Consider the following 22,031-nt stretch of genomic DNA (forward strand, 5'->3'; position numbering starts at 1 on the left):
TCATCATTTTAACCCATCAATCTTCAAGATTGCAGCCTCTTACCTGTAAACGCACTATTATAGTAGACAAATGAGACTCCACCAGTTCCTCTTTTCTTCCATTCTATTCTTGGAGTAATAGTCTTTGGAACCGAGGGTCGGCAGCTAAGAATAGCCTCTATGAAAAAGAAGCAAGGCAATGATCAGCATTTTACCCCAGATTTAAGCCTCACAAAGATAAGAAATGATCTGAATATTTTTTGTATGAAATCAAAAATATATTCAGTAAGAGCCAAATTGTCCACTCAAAACTGACTTCCAGGGTTAAAAAAAAAGGAATAGAGAACAGAATTTAAACAGCTTCCCTTGCCAGTCACAAATATCTGAGAACCCTAAAGCAGGCTGGCTGCTTGGGCTGTAGCTCTTCCCAGTCTGGCCACCCCATGCTTCTCCCAGAAACAGGTGCTAAAATGTGTGGAACTGTCCTGTACACTTACTTCTGGGAGAAGGGAGAGAGGGAAGAAGGAGAGGTAAAGGAAATGGAGGAAGGACCAAGGAGGGCTGCAGCCCGAGCCAGCTTTCCTATCTTGCTTCCAGATTTAGAGAATCCAAATGTGGAAGTGTGTGCACGCTGCAGCCCTGTGCATGGGACAGTGGCTGTGTTGTGGCACTCCTGAGGAGATCTCATGTTGAGAACCTCTGTTCTTAACCCCAGTTATGAACCTCTGTGGTAGAACCATGTTAGTGAGATAGTGCACGTGAGCTAATAAGCTAGTTCCAGAGCTAGTGCGTAGAGATCCTGTTTTGGTAACCAAGGCACCCTTGCACCAAGTAGAATGCAAGTGTATGTATGTGTACTAGGATGGATGTGCACTAGGGCATTCACAACTAGTTTAGGACCTCTGTTTTGAGCTACATAGATTTACACACAGAGCATTTCATTTCTAGGTTATCCACTATATGCAGAGCAGATTCAGGAAGACCAAAGGCCATTTTGTCTCCAGTGGTACCCATCTACTTTTTAGTGGACACATCACAACACACACAACCACCTGCATTAACTCTCACTTGTTGCCAATCTCAGAAAGTGTGCCTGAGGACTGAATAAGTGAAGACAACAAAGTTGTCCCTCCAGACAGAGACCAAGATGCATTACCAGGGTATTGTGAGGAAGTCTGTACTGTTGTTTTCCCTGCTCTGCCAATGAATAGAATGTTTCATAACTCCAGGGCTACCAGCGAGGCACCTTTCATGAACAGTGAGATTGCATACAAAACAAGACTGCTTAAAAAAAAAATCCAGCAGCAGCGAGAGCGACTCCTTTTCCGCAACAGTTTTCTTTACAAAAGCATGTGTGTACTCAGGAAGTCTGAAGTTCCTGACGGCAGGTTGAATGGGATGGGTTGTGGCGTTTCCTGCACTTCAAGATTTGCTTTAAGTTTCCTTTCCATTTTATATCATCTGCTTTGTTGCCTTTATAACAATTTAAACAAATCTATTACTCACAGTCAGCCTGTCTTCACTTTTGGCCTCTGTGTGTGTTGGTTGCCTGACTGAGGTGGGGGCAGCTGAGTTACAGCGTTCTAAGCTCATGAATTTACCTGTACTTTGTGGACAAGATTTACAGTATACTGTAGTTGTTTCTCTCACTTGCCCAGACTTTTTTTTTTTCTTTTTGGCATTCATTTGCTTTTACTTCAGCGCCAGGGCTGAAGCCACCATCAATGACCCTGTCCTATCAGGAGGGAGAAAACAGAGCCCACTGCTGAGCTCACAGAATGCTTCCTGCTAAATTCAGAGGTTTATGTATAGCGATGAACATGCAGCATAGGTCTCTTCACTGTAAACCCAGGGGAGGCAAAGCACTCTAATGCAAGGATGTCAAACATGCAGCCCATGGGCCGGATCCAGCCCCTGAACCCAGGTCATCTGGCCTGAGCACTTTTCTCCTGCTCCTCAAACTCAGTATCTACAATCTCACAATAGCAAAGAGTGGATGCTAAGGGAAACCATATATATGCAGGGCCTACCAAAATTTATCTGGTCCCCTCCCCTTTCTCCCAAATAGCCTCCAATATTCAGAGGCCTAGGAAGTCCTAATTTGAAAGTTGTACCCCATGGCTATCATGTTTATTATCTGCTGATAGACCTATCCTGAACTAACTGATTTCATCCTCTTTTCAACCTGGTAAAATTATCAGCCTCTGCAACATCTTGTGGCAATGAGAACTGGAAGACAAAAAAAATGAATGGTTAAAGGAAGAAAGGTATGAATGGACATCCACTTGTTTACTTGAGTGTAAATTATTAAAGAAAAAAGTAACTTAAACTTATTCCCTATTGACTGTGCCCAATTGATAAGTGGAAGGTAGGAAAATATAATTTCCACACAGGAATGGTATTTAAAGATCAAATGGAAAATTACATATTTTATTTTTATAACAAAAAACTTATTTTAGAGGTAAATTTACGGTATGTTTTTTCTCATTTCACTCCTCAAACTTCGTGGCATTAATTAGGTTTAAAATACACAGTTCTCTGCTCCAATAATATATATCGCCTAAATAAATACAGTATTTTATTAGCATTGGGGAAATAAAAAGTGATATTCTCATCATAGTCAAACATGGATATGGGCTTGGAGATTGAAAGTTTGCATACCTTTCTCAATATATATATCTTGATCTGTATCTTGAGGGTGAAAGGATCTTCCACAATTCATAGTTGTGCTAAAAGCAGTTCACACACTTCCACAACTGCTCCTTTGTACTAGATGCAGCGTGACAAGCTTGGCACCATTTTCTATTTCCATTTTGTTCAGATACTAGTGCTGCTAATAAGGGAAATGCTGCTACATAAAGATAAAGACACCCAAATAAAATGCAACAGGAGAGGAAAGCAGAGAAAAAAAGGACTGAGATACAGGGAGTACAAGAACGTGTTATTAGGCACCAATGGGGAATAAAGAGATGATATATGAAATCAAGACATAAAACACACTAAGATAGTGTTTATCAAAATGGGATATGTAGTGACAATCTAGAAATTTTAGGATAGAGAGGAATAGGAAAGCAGAAAGGAAGGGGAACTAGTCTTTATTTCTCCATATATAACTATGATACGTAGATAATTGGAGTTGCTGCAGTGACGTAAAATGTTATTTTTAACTTATCCATCATGTGGAATTATAGCAATAATAACCCTATAAATAATAACAATAGTTTAATAACCACTAACTCACTGAACTCATACATAGTATATATCCTGATCACTCCCCTAAGGGGTGTATTTCAGGCAGCTGCACACAGTGGGGAACTAAGTGGCTTATATCTGGGTTCTTGTAAAGCTTAAATCCGCTGTGTTGGTAGACAGCAGTATCAGAGTGTTCAGTCTAGTATATGAATTAAATAATGTTAAACACAGTGTATGAATGACAAGAAAGAACAATGGGATGCTGAGACATACAATTACACTGAAAAAAAATGCATCCGAGGCTTAAGAGTGCCTAAGAGCCAGGACAGTAAACTGTTATTATTCTCTCACCCTTTCTGAGCCCTGAACACTTATGTTTTCTGCCTTCATTTTTTTCAAAAAATTCTATTAATTCTTGTGAGAGATGCCAGGTTGATGGCCTTGTAGACTAAGAGCTTTTTCATCTCCAGAAATATACAAACTTTTCCCAACAGTATTTTTCAAACTTGACTCCAAGGAACCATTTTTAGAATAAAAAAGACGGTTTTTGCTTATTTACTGTATATGCCTGATTAACCTCCAATACCCACATCATAGCATTTCAAACAAATACAAACACACAATTGCTAAGGCTCCATTCTTCACTAGCCAATGGGAATAGGACACCAATCTCTCTAAATCCCTTCACCAATTCTTCTTCCTCCTCAATAAATTCACACTTCTTGTGAAAACCTCCAAATCCCTACAAGAATCCTACCCCTCTAGGTCCAATCTTGTCAGTTTGTACATTCTGACAATGACACTAGCCATGTTACCTTGATCTTCTGGTTCCCCCTCAATCATCTCTACACTTTCTCCTTCTTTACTAGTTACATATGCACAACCTTCCCTAGCACACCAGATGAGTGCCCTCTCATTGAGGTGCCTCTGGAAGGCCCACTGACTCCCCAAACTCTATGTGAAACTTGGAAAAACAAAACAAAAAACAACCTCCTGAACTCATGAAACAAACAAAAAACCACTTCCTGAACCAATCCATGGGACATACCGATGCAAGAGTCAGCCATTAATCTAACCATGATGGTGACTCGATACAGGTTATTTTTCCTCTTCCTCCTTTTAATCTATTATTTTATTTCATATAACAAACTCCTCTGAGCAGGAACTTATTTTACAAACTGGAATACATTCAAATACAGAGAACAGTTCCAATCCAAATTCAGAAATAATGCTACTAATAGTTTCTTGGGTTGCCTACTGAGACTGCTAGTATTGGTGCTATAGTAGTGTGGACACTTGTTTGGTAAAAAAGAAACCTGTTAGATTGCAGTTACTGACTTTGGTTGATTTTGACTAGAGTTTTTGAGCTAAAACATGTCTATGCTTCTTTTTATACTTGTTCTTCATCATTGTTAGGAGAATGATGACCAATCTCCTAACATTATAGGTGGGGCTGATAGCATCCCCAGTGATTAAAGTTGCCTGATGCTTTCCATTGTAATGTTCATTCTTTCACTCGCAAAAACTTGTTTAATAGCTTAGACTGAAATGTTCTATGCTGGGCATCTGCCTCAAGTAGAACTTTTTGCAAAATTTCAGCAAAATGTTTCACTGACTTCTGAGAACAAAGTTAGGGAAAATACAATGTTGTTTTTTTGGTGTCATGTTCAAAGTTCTGGTGAACCCTAGTTTGAAAAATTCCAGTGCCCCCTCACACTCTGGAGCAGTAACTTGTAATTTGGCACAATGGTAGTATTGTGCCAAGGACACTCCTTGACATTCTTGTGAAATTCTCCAGATTTTAAAAGTAACAATATTTTCCAAAGATGCTATCCACACTGAGCATACTCCCACCTTCAACTGAACAGGGCTTCTTACAGCTGCAGTTTTCCACTGGTTCCAAACCTTGCCACAAACGGCTGTTACTTCTGTGTTCCCAATGGCTTTGTCATGGGTCCAGACACCGCAGGCAAGAAAGCTGACCAATTCAAATGGAAAAGCAACAAGCAGCAAGTCTGTAGGGTTTGGAAAAAATTTGGGGCAACCCTGTGTGGGGGCAGACTGGAACTGGAAACTGGAAGTCAGAGTAAAATAGACAGGAAGATGTATGAGAGGGGTGTTAATTGGCTCCTGGAGGTGAGGAAGGGAGAATGGGACTGGCTGGTAGGGCTGTGCAAAGCTGTGGGTGCCGATTCGATTCAGAGGAGATTTGCCCGATTCGGTGGCCAAATCTCTGAATCCAAATCTCATCGGGAGACCAATGAAAAGGTCCGAATCAATTTGAAGTTCTCCGAATTGATTCAGAAAAGAATCGGAGAGCTTCAGAGATTTAGCCAGTGTCCACTTGCTGCTGCAGGGAACTGAACCCGGACTCCATGCTGGTAAGTAGGGGGTGAGGGAGGCATGGCTGGAGGCAGGGGGATGGGTCCATGGGGGGGCCCCCCCACCAGGCCCCATCCCCTGCCTGCTCCCCCAGTTCCCCTGAGCACCCCCAACCCCCACCCACTCTCCCAGCCCCACCATGGCTGTCCCACCTGGCCTCAGCTCCCAGCTTTTTGCTTTAAAAAAGAAAAAAAGCCTCCACTCACCAGCTGCTGCCAGGTGGGGGGGCCATCTCCGCTGCCCTGCGCAGTGTGAGAGGCTCTGCCACAAATCCTGAGATCACTGGTGCACCCTGACAGCCAGCATTCCATGCTTGGATGATGGGCAGGGGCGCAGGTGAGAGCGCTGGTGCCTCCCCGAGAGCACCATCTGGGGAGTGGGGACACCAGAAGTGATCCCCATAGTCCCCCCCGTGGCCAATCATGCTGACCTGGAAGTGCCAGCAGCATGCGGCTGACACTTCTGGGTCAGCGCGATTGGCTGCAGGGTGACCTCCCCCTCCCACCCTCGTTGGTGTGATCAGCCATGAGGACCCCCCCACCGTCAGTGCCACTGGCTGCGGGGGAACCATCCACCCCAGTTGCTGACTAGCCGCTGGGGATGCAAGTGACCCCCCGACTCTGAAGACACCAATCACCCATGCGTGGGGGGGGGGGGCTCGTGGCAAAAGCTGGTGATTGCAGGGCCCTTTTAATTTAAAAAAAAAAAAGAGCCGGGATGCTGGGGCCAGATGGGGCAGCCATTGACGGGGCTGGGAGAATGGGCAGGGGGGGATGAGGCCTATTTGATTTGGAGATGTGGCTGATTTGGCGGCGGCCAAATTGATTTGGGACAGCGATTCAAATCACTAAATTGAATCACTGTCCCCTGAATTGGCTGAATCTGAAGCGAATACTAGCCACTTCATATAGGCCTATTGGCTGAGCAAAAAGGAGACTAGGACTAAGATGCAGCTAGCTGTATAATACAGCTACACAGCTGTAACACAGCTATAATACAGGCACAAGGGGCCTGAAATAGCGTTGTACTGGGAGCCTTAATTCTGGCACTTCCTAACTTCCAAATTCTCCACTCTGCAACCTTAAAAACATTCTTTTAATATTTTTGGTGTTTCATATATAAACATTTTACGTGCATATATATGCACACATATACACACTTAAATGCAGTGATGGCCATACTGTACCCTTAAACTCTTCTGCTTGAACATGATTATTGTCCGTTCTGACAGAGATGCCATACGCCATACGATTGTGATCTGTAATCAGAGGGGGGGAAAAAGAATTCAGACAATGAACACACTTTTTTCCACAGCTGCCTCATGAGATTTCATGCACTGCTTTTAAACCTGATTATAGAGAACAGACTGACTTTTCCTGATGGACAAGATGCTAAGCTAAAACTCAGGAGATCTGACACAGTCTTCCTCTCTTCATCGCAAGCCATCTGGGTTACCTTAGGCACGTCTCTTCATCTCTGTGCCTCAATTTTTCCATGTGCAAATGCAGATATTTTTAAAAGAATGTTTTCGTCTTTTGTAAACTACTCATGGAACTACTAATAAAGGAGTACTATATTGGACCTAGGAATCTGTAAGTAAATGGGATTAGGCTTTTAAATCCACGTACATGGATAGTGTCCTTCACAATCTACAGTGTACAATACGCAAAGCATCATTTTTTTCTTCTTACATGCATTTCTTACTGTAATGAGGCCTTCTCTTTTATAAGAACACATAGCATTATATACTCCAAAAGCAGGATTATGCCTGTTAGTGCATAAACTCCCTGAACAAAGGACTGTTATTCTTTTACTAGCAAATTGCCCGTCAAGAATGATGGATGAATTTCAAACAACAAAAACAAACAGATAGATTTTACTTTTTATATTTATTTAATAAATATTTATATAATTTAAATAAAATAGGCTGAACATTTGAAGATACCAATCCCTTCCTGCACTTGCTCTTGTCCAGCGGACTGGAGGTGGACCCGCCTATGCTGCTCTCCAGCTGCTGCCTGCATGCCTCTTTGCTAGGCAAGGGCAAGTGCAAGCTCCACACCTTGCAACAGCTGCTCACGCCCCGGGACTTAGTCCGCTCCGACCCTGGGCACCTCCTTCCCTGCTCGGGGCTCAGGACGGGGCTGCCGCTGCTCACCCACTACCTTGTGCCTCTGCCCAGCTCCCACTTTTCCTCAGATGGCCTCTCCCTCTGCCTTTCCCACTGCAGCGGGCTACTGGTGCCCTCCCAGGATGAGCTCAGAAGAAAACAGCTCTGGCCCCTAACTTTTTTCCCCCAATTCTGAAAGTTGGGATCATCCTGATATGGTCACTAAACAAATGCTAAGGTTTAGCAAAGACATTTCTCTGAAGACACAGAGTTACAGTTTTCATGCTATTCTCATCTAAAGAGTGTTACGGACAGACAGACACACAGACAATTGGTTAAGCCTTTCATTTATATATAGATTCTCAACTCAATGCATTTTATTGTTTCACATATGCTTTTTCTCTCATACAAGTTCACGGACTTCTCTTGGGAATTCAATATGGCAGCTAGCAAGATAATGCAGCCACTCATTTCACAGTTAAAACTCAGGTAGCACTCATCCTCAAATTATTGCACAAAATGTTGACATTTGATCTTCTGGACAAGACCTACCTGGTCTTGTGGAGGCATTCACAATGCCTAGCACAATAGAGCCTTGAACTCAAACTGGAGTGTTAAAGCACTACTGCAGTACAATTACAATAACTACCACCCAAGTCCAAACCATGCTAAACTATAAACGTATGAAGCCACAACCGCAGTTAAATGCTGTTGTTTCAATTTTTAAATGGCTTCTCCTATGGGTCTGTACTACTTTTGAAAAATAGGATCTAGTACTCACTGTATTTTCATGGACTTTCTCCCCCATTCACCTCAAAACATATAAATCACCTTTCCTTGAAACAAACTTTTTTTCTAGTATATTGTATGAGCAAGTTTACAGTTACCATTAACTTGATCATGGCTATTCAAGGCTGGTGCCCACATAACTCCACTGCAGTAAGACCCAATATACTGCTGGTGGCTAAAATTCAGCATAGGCACCTTTTTCTGAGGCACACAGATCAGAGAGGAGATAGGCAGCACAGAAGCAGATAGGCCAGGAAGCAGAAAGCAGAGGAGGCAAGGGAAGGGAATCAGAGTGGCACCTGGGGAAGTTGCAGGGCCAGTATGTGGCACATCTACCAAAAATGTTGGCCCCCAGTGCACTATACATTGATGTAAAGCTGAAGTTATGTAGTGGTTATTCAGGCCTTACTTATCAGGTTTTGAATTATGGCTTAGTACAAGGATACTAAGCAACCTTTTTCTAGCTGCTACAGACTTGGTCTTGTCCTTGCTGATCCCACTTTAGGGAGCTTAAGGTGAGATGATCTAATGATCAATTCTAGCCTGAGCTCCTGTTTAAATCACAAGCCATTAATTTTTCACCCAGTTGATGCTGTATGAAGCCCAATAACCCAGCAAGAAAGTTAAATAAATCTTAGTAAAATAGCTACAATTCACACTGCTGTTTCACATTTTTATTACCCAGAAATATATATACTGTTCTCACCTTGAAGCTTTAAGTTTTTACTAGGGGTGCACTGATAGCAATTTTGGGGGCCAATACCGATAGCCGATTTTTAAGGAGGTATGTCGGCTGATACCAATCCGATTTTCAATACAGCATGGAGAGCTGTGTACAGCTGGAAAGTTGGTTGTGGTGGAAGGGAGGGGATGAGGTAAGGGGCATGGGGGGGGCAGATCAAGGCCCGTGCTGTGAGGGAAGGAGTGGAGGTGGGGCTGGGGCTGGGGCAGGGCAGGGCATGAGATGGGACCACAGCTTGTCTGGGGGGCATGGCTCCCACTGTTCTGCGCTCCCTGGGAGGGCATTGGGAGGCGGGGATGTCTACCCCTCGGATCTGGGCGGGGTGTGTGGGATACCCTCGCGGACTGGGGTTAGGGCTGCACTAGGTGGTTTCCGGAGGGGGCTAGGCTACACTGCATTTGGGGTGGGTGGTGGCAGCACTGGGAGAGGGCTAAGGGGGGGGGCTGCAGTCACCCCAAAATTCCCCATACCCCTCCATAATCTCCCCTCCCAGCACTGCCACTGCCAGCCCTGAGTGTAGCCCAGCCCAGCCTGCACTGGGAAGAGCCCGGCACAGCCCCAGCCCACAGTGGCATCCTGCTCTGCCCCATGCAGATCCAGGGGCACCCCCCTCTCACATGATGTCTGGGTGTGCACAGCAGTGGGAGCTGCCCCCCTTCCCTGTGCCCCCCAGACAAGCCGCAGCTCCATCCCACACCCTGCCTCTGCTTGGCAGTGCCTGCCCTGGCCACAGCCCTAACCCTATTCCCTTCCTCACTGCAGGGGCCTTGATCTGCCCCCTCCATGCCCCTTACTTCCCCCCTCCCCTTCTACCACAACAGACTTACTAGCTACATGCAGCTCTCCAAGTTGCCAGGCTGCACTCCTTGCCATCTACATGCTGCACTATGGCCGCACACATGCATGGGCTATTTATCGGCCAAATTATTGGCCACATCAGGCCGATTTCCAATACAGCTGATTTTCTTTATATCAGTGCACCTCTAGTTTTTACTTCAAGCTTATTCCAATTAATATCCTTTTACATCTACTGATCCTTGTTTCCCCATTTAGATTATGTCAATTGTAATTTTAAATCATTCCTTTCTCACTAGTTTGATTTATTTTTTTGGGCTAGGGAAGAATATAAAAAAAGGAAATATTTTTGTTTCTTCCAAGTCTAAAGTATGTTTCTGTTACTATAATTTCTGTTAATAAATATTACATATTTTCTATTTTAGTAATCTCCTGTTTCATATTTCTAAGGGGTGAGGGGAAAAAAAACACTAAGTATGGCACAAAGTGCTTTATTTAAAGCCTGGCTAACACTTTATTTGTAGCTGGTTCAGAAATTTTAGGAATCATGGATATATGCCAGATCGTTAGACTTAGCTGTTTATAATAATTCACAACCATTTAAAATCTGAACATTTCTGCAGAGTTGAGTATGAAGACATTTTTGCTCCCCTTTAAAAAATCTAAACTTCTAAATTCTCATAAAAAATGCAATATCATTAATGCAATGCCATTCTAATACCAGTCAAAGTAGCTAAGAAATGGAATTGGGACCACAGTAAGAATTAATACATATTTTATGCCTACCAGAATGTGGCACATTCTTTGTGTTTTGCTATGAATAATGCTGTAATACCAATTTTAATTTAATTTATTTTTTGCATAGCACATGCTGATCTAGAAACTATGTTTCCAGAAAGACTGCTTACTTTCCTTCATCAAATGAGTTGAATGATATCTAGTTAAAAAGTGTATGAAAATGTTAGTTTGCAGTATATTATAAATCAAGAAACATTTTAAAAAATCCTACTTTCTTGAAAGGCATTTTGTAGCCCTCTAATAAGAATTTAAGTCAGAGAACAGCAGTAGAGAGGAGGCTGGTTAAGATAAAGAAGCCAGTAAAGTATTTTGGTCAAATACCAGAACAAAGGAGCAGCTCTAAAGCTATGGGAATTCCTTGTCTCAAGGGATGGGATGCTGCTGGCAACTACTTAAAATCTAAGACTTGGGTATTTTGAGGCTCTTTATCCTTCATGTAAAGAAAAGTAATGGAAAGATACTATATGCCAGAGCAGCCTGTCAATGAAACTTTCCTACCAAATATTTGGAGAAACATTTTACATTGCCATAATCTGTCCATGTGTTTGCAATCAGTCCCGTAAAGAACACACATTTGCTCTTCGTGACTTGAACAAAAGAAAAACACATTAGGTACTTTCAGAAACCACTATGTTTCCTCTGATTTGATTGCAGGAAACTGCAGGAGAACAGATTCAAAACAGTGATAGGGGTACAAAAGAAAACAGTCATACAATGTTTGTTTTGTAAAGTCCTAGATCACATGTTTATAGCAAAGGTTATCACAAGGTTTCTAAACATATTATAGGTTTAGGAACTCAGCTGTTTCAAGAATAAAATGATGGGAATGAAAGTTGCCTGTGTTAAAATCCCTAAATGTGGGTGGGAAAGACTAGCCTTCTATATTTGAAGTCAGCATCCCTACAAAATGTATGAAGTGAGTTAAAATATCTGTCCAGTGCCCTGGGTTAAACCATCAGAGGTGTTCTTGTTTTTTTGGCATAAGTCTTCTCAGGTCTGTAATTCCTTGCCAGAGATCATCACATACAAGTCATGAAAAGAACTCATCCTTTTGCTAATATTTTCATGAAAGATTTGTTGTTGATCTTATTTTATCTATTTAAAAAAATACAGGAATATAATGGATACATTAAAATTCAGTCTGAAGTTGCAGGGGACTGTCTATAATAACATTGTTTTCCCCCTCAAATAGGATGGATCATAAGTACCATAAACATGGTATGGCAATACTGACTCCACACTTTTAGGAAAAAGGGAAAAAGCAAACGTTTGGGGAAATCAAACCCAGGATTTCATGTTCACATTAACTACTGGAGCTCGGGGCAGCAAGGTAACTGCAAGACTCAACAGTCTGAAATTGAGTTAAGAGTGTTTCTAAGATTCAGCCACTAGAATTTTTGTAACATAATGTATGAGAAGAGTTAGATACATAAATGCAAATCCTAACATTAAACAAAGTATCTGACAGTGCAAATGCATCAATTGAAAAAAAATCACTTTAAAATTTTCTCAGGTGTTAAAGTTAGAAAATTATGTTTCTTGTAGGCTTCTGATTTTATTAAGAAAGGATGTATTCATGTGCAAGGTATGGAAAAAATCACTTTGCTACAAGTGAGTAGATAAGAGAATAAAAACATCCCCTCTGTAGTGGGTTGAGGAAGTTAAATTTATTATAAAATGAAATATTTTTCAGGATTATTCTTTTGAACAGAAAAAAAAGGGTGGCATGCTATTCTTCTTGGCTAAGTGGTCATCTACATGGCATTTTTGGTACTTACAAACCCGGAGGAATTCTACACCTGGATACTTAGCTCTGTGCACGTGGGCAACTACATATGCATACCAAGTGGGTGAGCACAGTTGCAGCCAGGGAATGCATGTATGCCCCTTGTGGATGCACAGAGGCCTTGGATGACAACAATGCAGTCAGCCAAAAAAACACAGAATCCTTGACTAGAATCAGGACCTGCTCCCCCTGGGTTAGCAGCCACCCTGCTGAGCCATACATCATGTGGTTTTCTCTCTTCTCCCTGCTGGTCCCTGATGTTTAGAGTGTTGTGCTATGAAGTCAGATGAATCGATGTTCAAACTGCTACACGTGTGAGGGCAGCTAAGGAAGCCAGAGGACTTGGGCTCTAAGGCAAGCGTCCTAGTCATTCAACTACTGGGGCAAAACACAAAAGCTTGCTCACTCATACGTCTCATCAGTGCACACACCCAGTTTTCACATGTGTTGTTGTCAACACATGAACGGCTTACACATCCAAAACTAGAACTCCTTTGGGCTCCTAAGTGCCAAAAGTACCAAAGGCTGGACACTTGGATAACCAGGAAGGGAAAAGAATGCCACTCTAAGTTTTCAGACTTTTCACTGTCAGAGAAAACTTTCCAAATATACAAGAAGATGTGATGCTGACTTCCTGAATCAGCTACTGCTTCTTCTTCAGCAATGCCTAAAAGGCTGATTGTCTTATGTGATGTCTTATCTGCATGCTTCGCCGTGACAGCTTATTTGTGCAAGTTACCCCTGCTTATTTCATAGCTAACCTTCCCTTCCACTACCCACCACCTGCAGATGCGCTGGGTAGCAGTACAGTTCTGCCCCACAGTCCTGAATCAGCAGACAAGTGGTCATTATCATCTCTGCTGCTGCTCAAAGCTTTTACATTTTAAGCATCAGCAGCAAGAAAGCATCAGTTAGCAATGACTAACCCTCTATTCATTTTCACATATTATTCACAACCATAAGTCAGATTTACTTTCCCTATTCTTGAGAAAGATGTGAGGAGAAGCAGCAGTGGCAGCTACTTGTTACATTTAAGAGGAAGGACTGTTAGGTAGAGGAGAGAGGGGGAGCAATGAAGGCCATCACAAAGCAAACTTTAGGGGTGAGAGAAAAACTGAATTTGCTCCACTCCGACAGCCAGGAAGGCACGTATGTGCTCAAATTTGCTGAGTACCTAGTAAGAAAAATGGAGCAGGGACAGTATCTGATAGAAATCTGCATACACCCCAATCCTCCATGGCAGGGGGTAAACAGTCTGCAAGGCACTGCTAATGCACCTTATTAGCAGGAACACTTTTTAAAAATCAGCTTCCCGCTTGCAGTTGTCCAATGATTTCTCTCAAAAGCTTTTTTAAGTGTTTTAGAAACTTCTCATCCTAGGACAAAAGGACTATGTTGTGAAGAGGGAATGGGGGGAAGGGAAAAAACATATTCTGAAATATAATGGAACCAAGGACTGGGCTGCCTGGTCCCAGACTTCCTATTTGACCATCTGCCCTGCACTTTAACAGGTTTAAAATTCCAGCTCCCTGACAAGGTATCCTATCAAAAAGACCCAATGCACTGTTTACTTCTCTGCTCCAATCTCAGAGCCACACACATTAGGCTAATCCTCTATTTTTCCTGCTCATTCAATTCCTCTAAGCAGACAAGAATTAGAAGCTGATTAATACGTATTTAAAAACTAGGGAGATGGATGGTGCATATATGTAAACAGCTGGAACACTTCCTCAAAGGCAAAGTCATTTAATACTGCCTTCACATTTAGTATTAAAGTAGTTTCTTTATTATTAGCACTCAAGTTAAAAATGCAGACAATATGCTACATACTGGGTTGCCTAGTTTAGCCAAGTGAGTCAGAAGAGAATTCCCACCAGTTTGACAACCGTCCAGGATGCCTGCACTAGAGGGAAGGTTTCACTTTCCAGAAAGAGGAAAGGATCAGGAAAAAAAAGTGTCTTCTTCAGACTTTCAGATTAGAGCTGTTAGAGACTCTTCCTTTCTGGTAGAAATTGAAAGAATCCTATATTTTGTAAATATAAAATTTAAATTGTGGGGACAGAAGAGGCCTGCTGATTAATACTTTCAGATTTTTGCAAAGCTAGTCTTTTTAAAACACCAGGCAAACAAAAAAGACATTTATTTTCTACTAAAAAGGTTTACACCATATAGATGTTTAGTCCTACTCTGCTTTCACAGGTCAGTAGGATGGATAAGTTAATGGAGGGGTGGGCAAAATACAGCCCGCAGACCAGATCCAGCCCACCAAAGGATTCTATCTGGCCCACAGCAGGTCCCTCAGCCTTGCCCAGCCCAGGTGCAGGGGCAGCCCAAGCCATGGAGCATGTGGCCAGTCCCACTGTCCCTGGGTGCATGGTGAGTAGGAAGTGGCACAGACTAGGCTTCCTGGCAGCTCCTGTGGTGGTGCTCCTTCTAATTGCCACTGCCAGCATCCCCTCTGCTGCCGCTGGACCCAGCCGCCACCCAGGCACCCTGGCCTGCCACCAGCAACCACTGGCAGGGGTGCTGGACAGAGCAGGCAGGTAGGATCTCCATGGAGAGCAGCCTGGGACCTCTGCAAGCAGGGCATGCTTGGCCAGGTTGATGGGATGGGGTGGCAGGTGGATGAGGAGCGGTGTCTGGGAGTAGGATGGGCAGACAGGAGCCAGGATCATGGGACAGTGACAGTGTGGGGCCAGAGCCCAGGGTAGAGCCATGATCTACTCCCCACACATCCTTGTCCACAGAATCTGCGCTTGTCACAGGAACTTGCGGGGAGTGGATTGCAGCTCTGCCTCGGGCCCCAGCCCCACCCTGTAACTGCCCTGTGATGCCAGTCCAGCCCCAGCCGCCTGACCTTCTCCATGCCAACCTGTGGCCCATCCCATCTGCCCAGCCAAGCATGCCCTACCCACAGGGGATCCTAACCCAGTCTCCATGGAGACCTGACCACCCGCATGCTCTGTCCAGCGACCCTGGAAGTGGATGCGGGGTGGATGGGCCTGTGGCCAGATAGGATCAATTGCCTCCCTACTTCACCCCATGCCAGGCTGGGTCAGCAACTTCCCCCCTCACCAGGCCCCCAACAGCTCACCAAAACTCCATAAGTGCCTCTCCAGCCCAAATAATTGCCCACCCCAGCTTAACGTATCAATCAAAAGCTAAAGAATGCCCACTGCAGAAAAATAATATTGAAAGAAGGATTAGTTTGTCACAGTGACTGAGGAAGTACTGGTTACAGTTGATCCAAAGCTAATACATAAGGAGTTTCACATTTAATAGCATCCTTCAACATTTTGAAACATAAATCAGTTTTTGTCATTTATTTTACCCTATTGAATCCAGTTTCAAATGCCACGAGAGGAGCACTATGCAACAATGTCATCAGATAAATTACATTCAATTTTTTTTTGTCAACAAATCATAACAAGAGAAATATACATTATGATAATGTTAATAAATGTTTTTTATGTATATTATATTGCAATGTAATATATATAGTATAAGTATATTGTGGCATGTGAATTGTACCAAGGGAGCTTGCAAATATAATTTTTTCCATTTATAAATTTTCAATGTTTTGGTACAGGATAGTTTTCAGAGGAAATTTTTCTGCAGGCCTTCATGATCTTTCTTTGTAGCAGAAAACTGTCATTTAAGTGCACAGCAACATTATCCTCAAGATACAACTGCACAGCCAACTGCTGCCCCCGTCCCAAAAATAAGTCCCTCAACAACAAGAGAATCAAGCAGAGGGTAATGATAACTACATCACATTTGTTGCATCAGCACTATGCAGGAGTGTCATTCTATATTCTCACACATGATGCGAGAACATTACCAACCCCACTTTAGTCTCAAGGGGTGTTATACACATGTTCTGGCAGTGGGGGGGGTGCTTTAATTAGAGCAGCTCTCAAAGAATGAATGCAGGATGCCGTCATTTTTCAGCATGGGGAAGGCTGATGCACATGACGCTGCAGGCGCTTTAATTAGAGCAGCTCTCAAAGAAATGCACAGCAACTTCTTTGAGAAGTTCCAAATGTCAAAAAGTCTTTGACATTTAATAGCATCCTTGAACATTTGAAACATAAATCAGTTTTGTTATTTATTTTATCCTATTGTCACATCTATCAGCCTCCCCTATGCTGAAAAAATGGCAGCGGGGGTGCTTTAAAGCTCACTTAACAAGCTTTAATTAAAGTGTCCCTGCCGCCATTTTTCAGAGCAGGGATGAGGATACATATGACATTGGAGCACAGTCATCACCACGCTTCGGCAGACTCAATTAATCGAGTCTTCTCCAATGCACTGGAATTACAGCACATTGGAGCAGCCTTACTACACGTGTATAGGCACCCAAGGTGCTTTCCTAAATCAGGGCCTTCAATTCATGTTTAAGCTTAACTGTGAACTTAACTTTCACTGACTATCTGTAGGGCCCATATGCTATCCTAGGGCCAAAAAGCAGGCATAATGAAAAGCAGAGTGGGTGGGAGGGGGCATAAGTGAAGAGTAAAAATAGTTCTCCTGGTTTCTTTTTCAGCTACAGATATTGCCCTTAGCAATCCTCAGGGTTGTAGTGGCTGGGCCTGTGGAGGCAAGAAGCTACAGTGCCAACAAGCTCATGATGGCCAGAACCAGCATGAAGGTAGCAGGGCCCTGTATGATTAGACCTTGCCATTCCCTGGATTCAATGCACATATCTAAGTAACTGTTAGATCTGGGAAGGGCATTTAGTAGTTCTCCCAATATACAAGTACTACATTTCCCAGTAGCAATGCCAATAGTTCTATCACTTACAGATTAACCAGTCAAGAACATTGCAACAATTTACATTGAGGTATAGGTTGCTGTGACTCTTCAGTTACAATAGACTGCTCTTGTGTCTTTTGAACCATTTGAGATTATGTCACTGCCTTGGATACGCGATATTTATTGCAGCTTCCAGATATGGGGCTACCTATGGGGCACCATCCTGAAATTCATTTGACATTTGCCCAGTTGTGGATTGCATCAGGGTAGAGTGCCATTGATTTAAATGGGACTCCATGGCAGCACAGCCATATATACATATATGTATGTACATGTACACACACGCTCATGAACTACAAATGGTATTATCAAAGCCATAGTTGGTAAGTGACTGAGACCTCAGTTCTGTAATACATTATGTCCACATTGGAGGCCATCTCCACAGGGGCAACTGCATGTAGAGGCAAAGTACTTTAATTTAAAAGATAATTCCACAATATTCATGACTAAATTTGCATATGAAAGACAGCTAAATATGCTCATTTTGTTGTTGGATTACAATCCAATGTTATTTATTTATTTTACTAATTTTTATTTTGTTTTGTCTGGAAACTTGGAAACACATGCACACAAATCCCTAATGGAAAGAGCCTCAAACTTGAAAGACTTATGCATGCAAGTAATATGTAGTTAGATGTCAAGTTCAGTGATTTGCTGGTTATGTTCACTGCTGTCTTACAAATCCACAAGCAAAGTACTGACAACAATCTAAACGCTATAGGATTTGTCGCATAGTATCCGAGTTATTCCAGAGAACCCATTTTCTTGAGAGAAGTATTATCTTACTGCATATAAAACAGCTAAAAATATTAGTCCCTCTATTTCTTTTAGGTATTAAAAAGGAAAGTTCTCTTCCCCTCCCCCACCTCTAAAGAAAAAAATATGAAATTTGCTAACTTTGTACAAGATGCAGGTTGTAAAAGTCTGCGGGAACTCTATACCTTAACAGGTATAATTAGACAAATTATGACAACTATAAATATATATTTTAAATGATCAATTAAAAAAAAAACAAAAACTTTCTAACAAGTCTACTACTGTTCCTGTTCCCATAGTAACCAATGGGGACTTAAAGAAAATGGGGGAGGGTGTTTTAAACTAGTCAGTGTCTCACAAAAAAGCCTATTTTCCAGTTTTCTAACACTTCTGCTTAAACTCGGTTTCCATAGCAACAACGTGGCAGCCCAGTTGTGGGGCAGCTTGTAAATGTAATGAAAGCCTAGCACTGCAACTGCACTGGCTTTAACTGTTGCCCATTTTAAGATGCAACACTTCTGAAGGCTGTATGTGTTACTATTGTTATGAGCTGCCCTTGAAAACCAGTAAGTCACTACAGGAAAATAATTTGTCAGGTTTCCCTCCCTCCCTCTGTATTTCCCTCTTAACCATAAAATGATGTGAAGAAGCAAAAACCGTTTTACTAAGCACATTAAGTTCTGATTACTCTGGATAGCAAATACCTATCTGTTGGTATCTCTTTTTTATAATACTTATCCATAATATATTTTAAATTAGGTAACAATTTCAGTAATAGTGATTAGCACCAAGACCTACCTCATCAGCTGTTATAGAACTCTTTTCAAGTTCAAGGTACTATACCAACTGAGATACAGGCCTTGATCATTTAAGATTGCAAAAGAGTTGGGAAATTGAAAGCTACACCAATTTTTTTTTCCTAAATGAGAGCAGAATATCAGATTTCTAAATTCATATATAGAAGTTCCTAAATAAAAGCAGTCTAGTCTTCAAAGGGGCCAATAACAGCAGAACTTACTGAAGCCAACGAGAACTGAACACTTAAAAGAAAAATTGGGAGGGGGCGGGGAATCATCAGACCACTTATTTAAAAGTCTAGAAGACAACTATTTGGCTCTAGAGCTGCAGCTAGCAACCTTTTAAGGCTGTGAGTTGAATTGACCCAGTTCAGATCAAAGGCAAGCAGGTAGGCAGGCAGTAGGACCCAGCTGCCACCAGCACTTTTCCCTCAATGGCAGCATGGAGAAAGTGCACTCAGCTGAAACCCCCTACCACTGAATGCCACCAATGCTCAGTGTCCGTGGGGCTGGGGCAAATGGTACCATGGACTGAATCCAGCCTGCAGCTGTAGGTTGCTAACCCTGCTCTAGAGATTTTTCTTCTAAGCAGGGATTGTATTTCCAATCAAGGCCCAGGAGCATTTCATTATAATTTTGCAATATTTGTATAAAAACTTTAGTTTTCAATTTTTATTAATTCAACAAGGCAAGTATTTATCTACTGATAACAGATGACAACCGTGACGTTTCAGAAATTAATTGTAACTGAAGTTCCAAGTACAAAAAGATCCAACCTTTCCTCCCTCTAATACATGCAAAGCTGAAAAACACTTTTCACGCTCTGATTTTATAAAATTAGTTCCGTTGTTCTTGATTCTCCGCCCCACCCCCATCTTCTAAAAAAATGTCATGCCCCATAGGAATATGGGACAAGATTCCAAGTCTCAGAAACTTGGGTTTTAGAACAATACATTTCCCCAATCTCATGCACGTGGCCACAAATATGAACATAAATGTTCCCCTAGACCAAAGCTTTACTTGTATATCTGTTGTTATTTAATGAAAGTTTACATAATTGATTTCACATTTAAAAACCCAATTCTACAGGAAGATGACTGAAAGCACCGTCTGCAACTGTAAAGGTCCATGATGCTAACTGAGGTCTGCACAAGTAAAGGAATCTCCCCAAGCCTTTCCCCTGCCCAACTTTTCTTTCCGTATGCCTGCTATTACTGGATCAGAGTTTCAACTTCTAAGGCACCTGAAAGGCTCTAAAGCAGGGGTTGGCAACACTTTTGGGCAGAGTGCCAAAAACACCTTCAACCTCGACTTGCAAGGTTGGCAGTGGAGATATGAGGGGCCCAATGCTTGCTGTGCTAGCACAGCCCCATCTTCTTCCCCACCATTTGCCCTGAGGCATGCATGCCAAGCAAAATGCCTTCATGTGCCATGCTCTGGCACCCGTTCCAGGGGTTGGCTGCTCCTGCTCTAGAGGTGTCACAACACCCAGGTTGAGAAAGACTGCTCAAGGGAAAGAATTAAGTTTCTAGGATAAAGATATGTTGACTCCCACATTATTGCTTTCTTCCACTCATGGAATGACACTTCAATAGCTATTCCAGCTCATCTGACAGAAGACATTTCCTGATTTTATGGTAGTTTTTCCTCAACTAGTCCTTCCAATCCATATTTGACCTGTGTAGGCTAATTATTTTGACTGTGGAGGGTGAATGAAGAATATGTTCTGGCTTCTAATTCCAAAAAGGTACCAGACTTGTGAGGATTATACAGTGCAAGCGAATTTTAACTAGCTGAAGGGCTACTAAATATACCATATTCACTCAAATATTCTATTTAAAGGTCAATTTTGAATCAATCACAGCAGCCCTGACAGTCAGCTGAGCTTGCCACTAAAGAAATATATAGATATAGATATATATTTCTTTAGGGAAAAAATAATCTCAAATGATTGATCTGTTTTATGTTAATATTATAATGCTCAGAGTAATTCTGGGATAATCTGTGGGATACGTTTGCAAAGCTTCATACTGACATTTACCTGCTCAATACCCATTGAGTGAGAAAGTACTGAGACTTCAATCTATGAGACACCCCTACTGAATCAATGGAAGTGTTTCATAAGTATCAATGGCAGCACAGCTCTTAAATGAAATAATTCAGGGCCCTGCTTATCTTGCTGGGGTGATCTGACCACAGCAGACTTCCTGCCCCTTGGGCAGGGGGCTGGACCTGATGGTCGCGTGAGGTCCCTCTTCCAGCCTTAATGTCTATGCATAATGTTTTGGAAATATAGGAGTCTGTGCTGATAGTTCTCTATAATTCAGTAGTTTATTTCTAAACCTCTAACTTCCAATACAATCCAAACATGCATTTTAAGATTGCATCCTGCATAGGGTTAAACTGGCACAGTGGAGCTAGTGAAATACTGTTTATATGTAATTTTTTTAGAACTAACATTTTAGACCAAGTTCTCAACTGCTCCAGACCGATACAGATCCCTATTAGTTCAATGGAGCTGTGCCAAATTACACCAGCAGAGAATCTGTCCTCTCTGGTACAGCCTAATTTATGCTTAATACTGAAGACATTTGATTGATCTTATCATAATCTTGTTCAAAGTGTGTGTAACTTAACTTTGAACTTAACATGTAACTTTGATAAGAATCAAGAGCATTCAAGAACACAAGAAGTTTTGGCAGTCAAAATTAAGGAGAAGTGGAAGAGCTTAATTAAAAGTTACATCCTGCATTGTTGTTATTTCAACATGTACCACATGTCCCTTTTATAAAGCCTTTTTTTTTTACGTTAGGTACAGACAGAAGGGAAATATCATATGATGATTTTGATCAGTACATATTCCTGTCCTGAACAACAGAGGACAATAGTGCAGGACAAACAAGAATAAAAATAGCACAGTAGTTTTCTTTGTATTTCTGTCATGTTGTAATATTAAACAGTGTGATCTTCACCTCCCAGCTTTTGAGCAAAAACACATGTTGCTAAAGATGAAGCATTTAAAACATTTGGGAAACACTAGTTACCAAGCAACTCTTTGCTGCTGTACTTGAAAAGGGGGAAGAGTTCAAC

At 42.0% G+C, this 22,031-nt stretch overlaps 1 protein-coding gene across 3 annotated transcripts in view; it reads right to left on the reverse strand.

Annotated features, from left to right (window-relative positions):
- The window catches only part of JAM2 (junctional adhesion molecule 2), a 51,933-nt gene that overhangs the window by 14,469 nt on the left and 15,433 nt on the right, over positions 1-22,031 (reverse strand). For all 3 annotated transcript variants that reach the window (XM_019524567.1, XM_019524568.1, XM_019524566.1), the window contains exons 2-3: positions 6,740-6,811; positions 44-157 (exon numbers count right to left, since the gene is read on the reverse strand). In XM_019524567.1, coding sequence (XP_019380112.1) covers positions 44-157; positions 6,740-6,811 — 186 coding nt within the window. The remainder of the gene's footprint in view (positions 1-43; positions 158-6,739; positions 6,812-22,031) is intronic.

Source organism: Gavialis gangeticus, unplaced genomic scaffold, assembly GCF_001723915.1.
Source record: "Gavialis gangeticus isolate Ggan-Ray unplaced genomic scaffold, GavGan_comp1, whole genome shotgun sequence".
Classification (NCBI taxonomy): domain Eukaryota; kingdom Metazoa; phylum Chordata; order Crocodylia; family Gavialidae; genus Gavialis; species Gavialis gangeticus.